The sequence below is a fragment of the Dendropsophus ebraccatus genome, chromosome 8 (assembly GCF_027789765.1).
Source record: "Dendropsophus ebraccatus isolate aDenEbr1 chromosome 8, aDenEbr1.pat, whole genome shotgun sequence".
NCBI classification, from domain to species: Eukaryota; Metazoa; Chordata; class Amphibia; order Anura; family Hylidae; genus Dendropsophus; species Dendropsophus ebraccatus.
In genome coordinates this window covers 89,644,775-89,657,293 of record NC_091461.1, presented here as the reverse complement: position 1 = coordinate 89,657,293, position 12,519 = coordinate 89,644,775, and the positions used below count along the sequence as shown (strand labels likewise).

The 12,519-nt window shown below is 42.0% G+C and overlaps 1 protein-coding gene across 3 annotated transcripts in view; it reads right to left on the bottom strand.

Annotated features, from left to right (window-relative positions):
- The window catches only part of LOC138798719 (heparan-alpha-glucosaminide N-acetyltransferase-like), a 222,682-nt gene that overhangs the window by 110,167 nt on the left and 99,996 nt on the right, over positions 1-12,519 (bottom strand). For all 3 annotated transcript variants that reach the window (XM_069979277.1, XM_069979278.1, XM_069979279.1), the window contains 3 exons: positions 9,486-9,598; positions 7,385-7,509; positions 3,300-3,426 (listed from right to left, as the gene is read on the bottom strand). In XM_069979277.1, the coding sequence (XP_069835378.1) occupies positions 3,300-3,426; positions 7,385-7,509; positions 9,486-9,598 (365 nt within the window). The remainder of the gene's footprint in view (positions 1-3,299; positions 3,427-7,384; positions 7,510-9,485; positions 9,599-12,519) is intronic.

The window sequence follows — 12,519 nt, the reverse complement described above, 5'->3', positions numbered from 1 at the left end:
AATCATTTATAGAGGTAAACAAAGACTTTTCTCCCTTTGTTTATAGTCTGACCATGTACAATCATTAAGACAAGCAATTAGCAACATCTCATCTATTAGAGAGGAAATAACAATGCCGGACAGCCAACGCTGGACAGCGCAGCATTGTAAACCGGATGTTTCAAAGCCATTAATTCAGCTGCCGTAAGGATTTAAGCGTGAAAGAGGTTTAATTGGAAAGGTAAGTAAAGTAGCCCATGATTTATGCCACTCATTCATTGCCTTCCTCCAAAAATTAGAATTACTGCTATTATTTACTGAATGCCATGAAAATGGTTTTAGACTCATAAAAGATATTAATGTATAAATTATTCACCAGCATATGCAAAGCTAATGCAAAGGTAATTAACCAGAAGAGACCATTTCCTAAAGTTAGTCTTATTTAAAACAAAACTCTAATGAGAGGTCACTTTAGTATTTGGTAAATGGGGGGAAACTGCAGCTGAGCTATAATACCAGTTACTGAACCCAAGAGTGGCACTGTGATGGCATCTCTAAAAAAAAATTTAAAAGCCATTTTTTAAAGCCAAGGCCAGAAAGAGTTCATAGAGGACATGCATAAAGGATACGCAGAGACCTCTCTTTAAAGGGAACCGTCATGACTTTTATGCTGCTCAAACCATGGGTCATCAGGGCAATCCCTGGCAGCTTCTGCCTGCCCCGTTTGCTTTGATTGAGAGCTCTATCCCTATACCCAGTTAAAGCAACAGGAATGTGTGCAGCACTGCTTGTCAGAAAGGTAGGTGCCAACTGGAGGATCCTGACCTAAGATCTGACTGTCTATGCCAAAGGAATCCAAGAGCACTTCGAGGATAAATTCAACATGCAAGTACTTATTCCATCAATTCCAACAGAATTGACAAGCTTGTTTTTGCTGTGCTGCACATTCAGTTGGAATTGATTACATAAACTTGCACATTGAATTTATCCTGGAAGTGCTGTTGGATTCCTTTGGTCTATACCCAGTTAGAGATCCATTAATAAATGCTGATGGGGCATGAAAGAAGCTGCCTTGTCTTGCCCTTAAGACCCATGATTCGAGCAGCATGAAAGTTATGACAGGTTCCCTTTAAAACCGTTTACCGCTTGGCTTCAATATCACATAAAAACCTGAATGTGGAAAAACTTTTATATAGTATTTTTAACTAGTTTCCCAATCTACAGGCTCCATATCTAATTTCCATTCATTCCGGAGCTAGTGGGTGGAGACTAGCTGCCATGATGTCTCCTACACACACAGCTTACTCTTCAATTTACTCCTCTGCCCCCTCCCTTCTCTATAGATTTCTATGGGACAGCTTGTTACTGATGCTTACAGTCTATCTCATTGCACATAACTGACTTTTAGATGCTTTGCAAATGATGAGTTTAGAAGGGTGGAAAAAGCATTTTTCTCACCTTATTCTTGTAGGTTCCTAACCATATAAGAGTAACACTAGGTGGGGACCACTACTTCTACAACACAAGCACCCATAAGGAGAGCAACCTAGTGGTCAGGCAATCAGACTACTGCTAGACCAAACACTACAAATCACCACAGCATGCAAACAGAGCTCAAAAGTTCACCTTTCCATTTGCTTCCAGCCAGCCACAGGGACATGTCAAAACTTCTGATTGGTCAGGGTCTCACTGCTGCACCCTCACCGATCAGGAGAACAAGCTGGGAGATGAACATAGTGGGACATTTCAGTCCCTGGCTTGCAGTGATCTTCATCCAGCAGCTCCATGATAACTGTACGGGAAGCTGGATCAGGATCATTAACAGTAGGGCACGTTACCACTTGCTTCTCTCTGCTCTTTCCATTGATCATGGGGGGCTCAGCAGGCCTGACCAAACAAAACTTTTGACATGTACCTGTGATATGTCAAAGGGTTTTCTAATTGACAGGTACCCATTAACTATGTAAGTAGGGAGGTGGAAGGGGTTACACATCAGCTCAAGTAGTTAATAGGGATGGGATGGCCAACTCATACAGGCTGGATCACTGATCAGCAATTAGCACGGAACTTACGTTGTGCTGCAGGCTGAGAGAATCCCGGCCGGAGTGTATACCCATAGTATACACTCCGGCTGTGATCCCTAGCGGCGCCGCAAGAAACTGACATGTCATTTTTCTGCAGTCGTTAATTAAATGAATAGCGGCCGCAGAAAACCCTGTCAGTGCACACTATGGAGCGTGTGGCCCACATAAGAACTCAGCGGTGCTAAAGATCATCCGGCCGGTATGGCAGTACCGCCCGGGATGATCTTTTCTGAAACGGGTCACAGAATGGTCGGTCTTTTACAGCGTCTGAACATAGCCTAAAGGTGTCCATATCCCTTATACGCAATCCATTAAAATATAAAAATAAATGTGCTGTCTTGTTTCTTCATCTTTCCAGCAGTCATTAAAGGGGATTGGATGGAGGAATATTTCCTCTGGTTATGTTCTACTTTTCTGTATTAGAAAATAAAATTTAAATGAATAAACGGCAATCATTCAAAGGAAATAAATTTATCTGGATCCAAATTGAATTTTACCAGTCAGAAAAAATGAACCAACAAAACAGAAAACAGGGATCTGTGAATCTAGGAAGTTTATAGGCCATTTATGCAAATAAGTGTTAAAATGAAAATCATCTATCAGAAGCCTAACATTATCTCATCTAGTCAATAAAAACCATGTATTGCATCAATCCTAATTGCATCTGGAAAGCAATGACATCTTTAATACATTTCTTGACCGTGATAGGATTAACAGATTTGCATGAATACCCTTCCAATAAAAATCATCATTAGAAATGTTTGTGTTCACCGCTCACATATGCCACATAACAGGTCAGCATCTTACATTATTCATTCAGTCAACAGAAGGAAAAATACATTGCAGCATCATAGATGAGGTCATGCAAATTAATTGGGTGAGTTATTTATGATCCCACAAGAAAGCAGGGACAGTCTGTGTTGCTGACAGTCCTTAGCTGTTAATTCTTGTTGTATTATCTTAGACCGTACAGCAAGTTCTAACCAGCAAGACTCAGCCACATTAGCACCTTGGAGCTTAAAGGCTATGGACACCTTTGTATTCATTATTTTTATTATTATGGTGTAAAAAAAAATTGCCCATAGTTCTTTATTAAAATTTTTTACTCAGTTTCTCTATGTGAATGTTTATAATACATGTAAAATGATCTACACCATGGTTCTAGCACCACACATAAATCCTTACATTTTATTATCAGGTTAAACTCTATATCTCAATAAGACATTATACAATTACCTTGCAAGTTGGATGATTGTAGATATGATTTTGTCCGAATAGCCACTTATCAATGTATCCTGCAGCTCCTCCTGTGCAGTTTGGGTACAAACCAAAGTCTCCAATTCCACCAGGACCCAGGTAACCTCTAAAGGAATAAACTGAACTTTAATAGCTATATACAATATTTCCAGACTTGCCATTTTTATAGCATGTATGTTTATTTTTTATGTTTGTTAATGGATTTTGGTTTAGCTTTAAACAGCATATTCCATAAATATCCCAGATAAAAATACCCATTTATGGGGACATTTATGAAGACAGGCACCCGTCTCTTAGTGAATCCAGCCTGACCTGTGCCTGCCGTACGGTGAACGCAGAAATCTACACCTGCTCCTGAGTAGGTGTAGATCTCTGCCATTATTTACGCCTAGCTTAAATCATAATAAATCAGGTGCAGGAGGAGGCCATACCTCTTCCCCGTCTTGCCGCGAGGAGGGGTGAATTGGCACCTTCTTCCTGGCGAGCACAAGAGGCGGAGCCTTTTAAATGTACCCCTTAAAGGAAAAGTCTGGTGTTGTCTAAAACTCGGCATCCTGCAGGGGGTGGGGGGAAATTGATCACAATTACTAACGTACCTCTCCTTGTGCCCTCAGTGAGTGGCTGGACCCCTGCTGGGCTCCAGAATCTCTAGGGTGTCCATGTCATGACCCAGCTGAAGGACAGCTGGGGTGGGACGCCACTCCAGTCACTCATTGGCTGAGCGCAAGTTCAGCAGCCGGGGCAGGCCTTTTCTGATGGTGTCCCACAGTCCTGCATTCCCACGGCCGCTGCCACCGCTCACCATGGCCCAGTTGGTAATTGTGATTCATTTCCCCTCTCCTCCTACAGGATGCCAGGTTTTAGAAAACGCTGGACTGCTCTATAAATCAAACCTAGAGTGGAGCTAAGAGTCCAGCAAAAGAATAGTCATATCCTTGGCCATGGTAATTGTACAGACTGCAATAGAATTGTTTGTCATGTATCTCCTTGTCCTCTCCTGCCACACTGCTTATAAACTCCTGAAAGTCAAATCTGCTTAATTATGCAGAGAAATCTCTATAATTCTATACACTTACCCTAATAATACCTAGGATCTGCGCTTATAAGAAAGTAGAGCTTTTTACTTGGAAAGAGGGCAAGTATTCTGGTTGCTGCTGGGAATGGCATGACAATCAGGGTCACAGGGGTTGCAACTGGGCAGAAAGCAAAGGGCACATGTCCCAGATCTCAGGGCAAGTGCTAAATTCAACAATATCCACATTGTCAGGATGTGGATAAAGTTAAAAACTATTGGTGAAGCCACTGCTCCGCCATTTGTTTTTCTAAGCCAAGGCTGCATTAGTTTTCTGGCCTAAGTAAGAGAACACCAAGGACGTTATCAGGCTTCATTCACCAAGCTGCCAGCTGCAAGAAGGGAACCCAGTTGTTCATCATGGGAACAGGGTTAGATGAGTATATACACTACCGTTCAAAAGTTTGGGGTCACCCAAACAATTTTGTGTTTTCCATGAAAAGTCACACTTATTCACCACCATACGTTGTGAAATGAATAGAAAATAAAGTCAAGACATTGACAAGGTTAGAAATAATGATTTGTATTTGAAATAACATTGTTCTTACATCACACTTTGCTTTCGTCAAAGAATCCTCCTTTTGCAGCAATTACAGCATTGCACACCTTTGGCATTCTAGCTATTAATCTGTTCAGGTAAGCTGGAGAAATTGCACCCCATGCTTTTAGAAGCAGTTCCCATAAGTTGGATTGGTTGGATGGGCACTTCTGGCGTACCATACGGTCAAGCTGCTCCCACAACAGCTCAATGGGGTTCAGATCTGGTGACTGCGCTGGCCATTACCGATAGAATACCAGCTGCTGCTTCTGCTGTAAATAGTTCTTGCACAATTTGAAGGTGTGTTTAGGGTCATTGTCCTGTTGTAAGATGAAATTGGCTCCAATCAAGCGCTGTCCACTGGGTATGGTATGGTGTTGCAAAATTGAGTGATAGCCTTCCTTATTCAGAATCCCTTTTACCCTGTACAAATCTCCCACCTTACCAGCACCAAAGCAACCCCAGACCATCACATTATCTCCACCATGCTTAACAGATGGCATCAGGTATTCTTCCAGCATCTTTTCATTTGTTCTGCGTCTCACAAACGTTCTTCTTTGTGATCCAAACACCTCAAACTTGGATTCATCCGTCCACAACACTTTTTTCCAGTCTTCTTCTGTCCAATGTCTGTGTTCTTTTGCCCATCTTAATCTTTTTCTTTTATTGGCCAGTCTCAGATATGGCTTTTTCTTTGCCACTCTGCCCTGAAGCCCAAAATCCCGCAGCCGCTTCTTCACTGTAGATGTTGACACTGGTGTTTTGCGGGTACTATTTAATGAAGATGCAAGTTGGGGACCTGTGAGGCATCTGTTTCTCAAACTAGAGACTCTAATGTGCTTATCTTCTTGCTTAGTTGTGCAACGCGGCCTCCCACTTCTTTTTCTACTCTGGTTAGAGCCTGCTTGTGCTGTCCTCTGAAGGGAGTAGTACACACCGTTGTAGGAAATCTTCAATTTCTTAGCAATTTCTCGCATGGAATAGCCTTCATTTCTAAGAACAAGAATAGACTTGAGTTTCAGATGAAAATTCTCTTTTTCTGGCCATTTTGAGCGTTTAATTGACCTCACAAATGTGATGCTCCAGAAACACAATCTGCTCAAAGGAAGGTCAGTTTTGTAGCTTCTGTAACAAGCTAGACTGTTTTCAGATGTGTGAACATGATTGCACAAGGGTTTTCTAATCATCAATTAGCCTTCTGAGCCAATGAGCAAACACATTTAGAACACTGGAGTGATAGTTGCTGGAAATGGGCCTCTATACACCCTTTGTAGATATTGCACCAAAAACCAGACATTTGCAGCTAGAATAGTCATTTACCACATTAGCAATGTATAGAGTGTATTTGTTTAAAGTAGGACTAGTTTAACGTTATCTTCATTGAAAAGTACAGTGCTTTTCCTTCAAAAATAAGGACATTTCAATGTGACCCCAAACTTTTGAACGGTAGTGTATATAGCTCTATTAATGTGGGGGAGATGCTCCAATGTAGAGATGAGCGAACCTCAAGCATGCTCGAGTCGATCCGAACCCGAACTTTCGGCATTTTATTAGCGGTGGCTGCTGAAGTTGGATAAAGCCCTAAGGCTATGTGGAAAACATGGATATAGTCATTGGCTGTATCCATGTTTTCCAGACAACCTTAGAGCTTTATCCAAGTTCAGCATCCCCCGCTAATCAAATGCCGAAGGTTCGGGTTCGGATGGACTCGAACCCAAACCCGGTTCGCTCATCTCTACTCCAATGGGCATATCATTGCTGTAATTGAACACAAAGAGGTTTATTACTAGTGTGTGGCAGCAAGGGGGCTTCACTAGAAAAGGTTTCCCCTCCCACCATAGCAAACCCTCCTGCCCACACCCCTGAATACTACTAGCACTTTATTAGCTCTGTATAAGATCTGTCCTCTGACTTATCAGATCTATTACACTGAACCTGGGAGGCTGTGGTGGGGTCATGACCTTAGTAGGCAGCTGATGATGTAGGGGAGACAGCACAGGAAACACAGCTCCTGGTGCCATAGTGAAGACCAGCAATGGTGAGAGATCTGGGCAGGTGAGTATGTTTTTATTTATTTGCACAGCACCTTCACTCATTTTTTTTTTCCCAGGGAATTTCTGTTAGTTCCTCTGCCTATGCTGCTAAATAGGAATCAAGCACAGGCATGGAGCCACATAAGGACACACTCCTAATCTAAAGAGCTATAGAAAAGCTGGCCAACTTTGCATGTCCTGCTTCTTTACTCCACTTATGTGTGCTCTTATTTTTGAAGATAGCTGAGTCACTCTCAAAGTAGGATCTAGGCAAATGTTTTATTTTCTAGGCATTGAAATCACTTTATAAGCATTTGTAGGGCTGGAGCATTAACGTTTTAGCGTTAGGAGTCTGTGTAATTTACACCACAACACTCTCATAAGTAGACGTGTTATCCTTATAGTGATTGATGCATCTTACGTGGGACACCCAGGCACAGGTAGAAGGAATGTTAAACACAGCGAGAGAGTCTCTAGAGCTGCAATGATGATCCACTCTGGCCAGTACATGACAATATCCCTTACGGCAGCACTCCGCTGATGGCTCTGTACAGACAAGAGGATATATATCGTCAGACAAGCACTTTGGGCCACTTCAGGGAGACTTTGCTACAACATCAATATTTAAAGCCTTTTCTCTTTCATGCTGGTCAGCAGGATCATTTCTCCTTGTTTTGAACAACAGGCATTCTGTGCAACAAGCAATTACACAGTGTTTTGCACATCCCAGCATTACTGCTTGAAGGATTAAAGACAGGAAATCCTGAGATTTGCACTTTTCATTTTAAAGGTAACACATCCCCACATGTTTTCTAACACAGTGAATCGATTCTCCAATTGCTGATATATAGTTTAAAAGTCTCCATCAAGTCTCCATTAAGGAAACCGGTCTGATTAAAAGGAAATCTCGACTTTGGTTAATCGAACTTATCATGTCTGGTTATTATCAGGTTATATCCTATATTAGAGGCATATATCCAGCCTCTCCACATCCACACATTTAAGGGGTACTCCAAAGAAAAATAATGGTGTTAAATAAAAAGTTATTAAATTTTGTAATGAATCTTTATTAAATAGTTTGCACATTTATGGTCACTTTTAATTGTACTCTTAAATGCCCCAGTGTCTGGACATATCGGGAAACACTAGTAACTTAGAGTGCTACCGAGAGCGATTCTATGATACAGTGATCATGTCTGCAGGGCATCAATGTGTTCCGGCTGGACTTTAGAGGACTTTGCCTGCTACTGTACTTACAGCGATGGTCAGCAACTGCTTCTCTTCTCCTTACTGTTTTTCTATCATAACTCTATCCACCAGCAGTGGATCAGTCCAACAGCAGGCCTGATTCCATGAAAAGTTAGGCTGTACAAAAGGAGTAAAGCCCCTAATGGGAGGCCTGACTGGGCCTTGGCTACAAGGGCTTTATCTGTCTCTAGGGGATGAAAGGGTTAAGGATTTGGTAGGAGTTTAAGGGGGCTTGCATTAGGGTTCAGGAGGAGATGGATGTGAGATGGGGATGTAAGAGGTGAGGGGGGACTAGGTATTTAAGTGATGCTCAAGGGGGAAGGTTTGGGGGTTCTGTACCTTTGCAGGCTGGAGGAATCTCCTGCCCACCTGCCCTTTATTTTGCTGGGTTTTTAGGGAGAGGGAAATTTTGGTGGCAAGGACTTTTATTATTGTTGTGGCAGCTGTGGCAGTTTATTGTTTTGAGAGGGAACTACTGGGTTCTAGACTCCCTAATGAGTTAACGGTGGTGAAATGGCAGATGTTTTGGGGAAATGCCGGTAATATAACTATCCCTTGCCAAGTTATAAGTTAAGAGGGGTGGGTTGAAGAGGTAAAGTGAGGCAAAAGCACACAGCATTGCCCTAGGCAAGGGATCCCCTTTAAGACAGGTTGTATGCAGTGCAGAATTGCTGTCTGTAGCTCAATAGCTTACTAGTTAATCAGTAAGTAATTCACAAGAAGTTACAATGCTGGGACACTGAAGAACTCTTTTCTTCTGGAAATGTATAATTATAGGTACTAGGGCCCTTGTACACAGGGTGATGCGTAACTGAAGCAGTTAAGCACTGATCTCAGAGATCGGCATTTGTTTGCTGAGCCTTCACAAGGCCCAGTCAATCGTGCAGCCAGGCTGCATGAACGATCCTTGAATTGTTCATGTGGTGCAATAAATTCATTATAGTTGGCCGCACATCAGCTGTTTATACAGGCCAACGTGCCGCCCTTTGCTTGTTTGTTGTCTGACTGCTGGGCATTTTACATGAAGTAAACATCAGAAGGGAGCAATTCTAGGAACCCCTATTTGCCCTTATTTGCCTGATAATCGGCCCATGTAAAAAGGCCTTTATTAATCCTCTTATCAACAGGGTGTTTTCTAGTCTTACACATGGGCTGCTGAGTGGACAGTGTCAGATAGAATAGAGATATATGAGTGGTGTTTGTTAAAGATTTCCCCCCATCCACTTCTATTAATCCTATAAGTCTCTCTCTTTATACATAAGTCTTTAATTTACCTCCGCCTCCTCTAGGTTTGGTTTGCTGAAGAAGGTGTGCATGAATGCCAATACAAAATATGTAAACCCTAATCGCTGGAGGACGCCTGGTATCCGTGCCCAATGCCAAGACACTGCGGAAATAATAAGTAATAGAATTATTCTCATTCTTCTGTGCCTCTTAGAATATTAATCATATTGCAGCTCCACAAAATTATTATATAATAAACTATATGTTTAATATACATTATTATTATTTTTATATAGTATAATATATATAACAGATAAACAGCATACATATGGAATGAACTGACTGCAGTTCCAGGATATTGGAGAACTGTGTACTGTACGTCACTGGTAACAAAAGGAGTTAATCTGCATGTTACTGGTATTCTTACGTAATCCCAGTCTCACACAGTATAGGATTTGTGTCATAGCGGTAACATGCTTTTAAGATACTGTACGTTACATTAAAGAGCAATGGTCATCATTACAGGCAGAGAGGATTCTAGATTAATCAAAGTGCTCTCTAGCACCTTGCTGTTTAATAACAGAGCGCGTATTCCCTTTAGTGCTGCCATTAATGGATTACTCTGCTCTCTTTTAATTCATTCCTTTCATGTTCCAGAATCCTCTTCATGTCTATGGCCTGTACACTGCCTCATGCAAGCTATTGCCTCATATACCGGTCTTCAGGCACATTCAATTAATCAACCGAAGGTGACAGAAAAATGTATCAGGAGAAATCTTTCTCTAGTAAGTGTCAAAGTAACAGATATATTTGGTTCCCTTGACTATAGGATCATATATATTTGTTCTTTTTTATATTTGTGTGTTCTGCACAAAGTATATTAACATGTTAACTAAATCATGTAACTAAATCACTGTAAAGACACCCCAGTAATCTTTAGCAGGTCTTTAGGATTTTAGCGATCAAAAATTACAACCGTTACTAGACAAATACAAAAAATAATCTTAAAGAATTTCTTGTTAGGTTATGGTCACTTTACGGACCCCATTCACAAACCTCAGCTGCGACACATAAAGTAAAAAGTGCATGTATTTTCATATATTCAATGGTGGTTTATTGTGGGGATCAGCGGACTCTAATGGGGATCAGTTCAAAGCAAGAAGGCTGGAACAGAAGAAGCATGCTTAGTAAAAAAGGGCGATGATCACAACGCAGTGATCCTGAGCAGGTAAGGGCTAACGGACACGGCCATGTGCCGTTACATGCTCTTAATCATGGCAACCTGCTACTTTAGAGGAGCCAAAGTCCTTTTTATTGAACACTGACAAGTCATTTCCCTCTTATACCATACTATATTGCCGGCTGACTTCAACATCTCAATGCAAAAAAAATCCCCAAACGCCTGCACATAAGTTATCCCAGTACTGAAAATGCCAGTCTAAAGCACAGAGTATGCTGTTACTTAAAAGACAATCCTCGAGTTGTGATGTAGCTGAAATCCATTGATGCCATTCAGTATAACATCAGACAGGCTGCTGGTCTGTATTGATAGTAGCTAGCAGAACTTGTGACCTCTTTATTACACAGGGGAATGGCCAGTGGTTCTTTAGAACTTAGATTATCGACTAAGTAATTTATTTTTAATGCTGTATTTTTGATGATCGAGAAAGGGGGGGGGGGGGTGTTATGAGACATGTTGTCTCCCTTCTGGAGTGTTAAGTAACCAAATATTAAAGAGACATTGCCATCTAATAATGTTATGGCATATTGCTAGGACATTGTAATCAGAGGGTCCAGCCCCTGTCATCCCCACTGAACCGGCTGTCTAGGGGAGCAGGAACACAGCTTCTTTCAGGTGAAGGCCGACAGAAACATACCATATTTTCTGTCATATAAGACGACTTTTTAACCCTGAAAAATCTTCTCAGAAGTCGGTGGTCATCTTGGATGCAGGGTATGGTTGCCGCATATGGTGGGGAACACATTTCCCATCATCTGTGCTGGAGGTCCCCTGAGCTCTCCCAGGCAGCCAAGCATCTCATCGGAGAAGCTCAGAGATGCTCTGCTGCCAGGAGAGCATCGGGAGAATGATAAAGGCGCCGAAAGTCCCCGAAGCCTCTGCCATTCTCTCGAAGCTCTCCTGGCAGCCGAGCGTCTCCGAGCTTCTCCGATGAGACGCTCAGCTGCCGAGAGAGCTTCGGGAGAATGGCAGAGGAGCCAAAAGTCCCCAAAACCTCTGCCATTCTCCCGAAGCTCTCCCAACATCCGAGCGTCTCTGAGCTTCTCCGATGAAACGCTTGGCTGCCAGGAGACCTTCGAGGACCTCCAGCACAGTGATTGTCTCTGTATCACACTGTCTGCGCTGGAAACATGACAGGAGACACGCAGCTGCTGGGAACGGGTCACAGGTGAGTTGTTTTTTGTTTGTTTTTTTTTCAACTTCAGTTAATCCCTGCCTGACCGCAGCAGGGCTCCCGCTAGTAAACCCTACTTAGGTCAGGCAGGGGTTTACATTTTCCAGCATATAAGACAAACCCCTTAAAATATTTTCAAAACTCAGGGGTTGTCTTATACGCCGGAGCAGCAGTGCTGAATGCACAACAGCACTAGCCAAGACCCCCATCTTCAGTAAGGGCTGTCACTTTGGTAGGTAGGCTATGGTAGGATAACCCCTAAAACTATTGGTAAAGTCAGTCACCACTGCTCCATGGACCTGAGGGCTCATACCTATAGCACAATCATTCACTGGAACATTTTCATCAGTAGAGAGGTTTTCAATTAACCTGAGTACTTGTCAGCATCTATTTGCAGGAAGATTTCTGAATACGGTCACAGAGATTTGATTTTAATGTTGCTTTTTTTCCTGACTTGTAAATAATAATGACTGTCAACTCAATGAAGGAAATCTATACTGTTTTAGAAGCATTTCTCCAGTGAGCCCTTTAATTCACAGTATTGGATTGCTGTAGACACAGAACAGTGCCATTAAATTCTGAAATAAAATATATGTCAACTGTTATATTACCGTGTTGTATAGAGGTTACAGAACGTCTTAAAAGAATCAAGTAAGTAGTTTCATGCTGC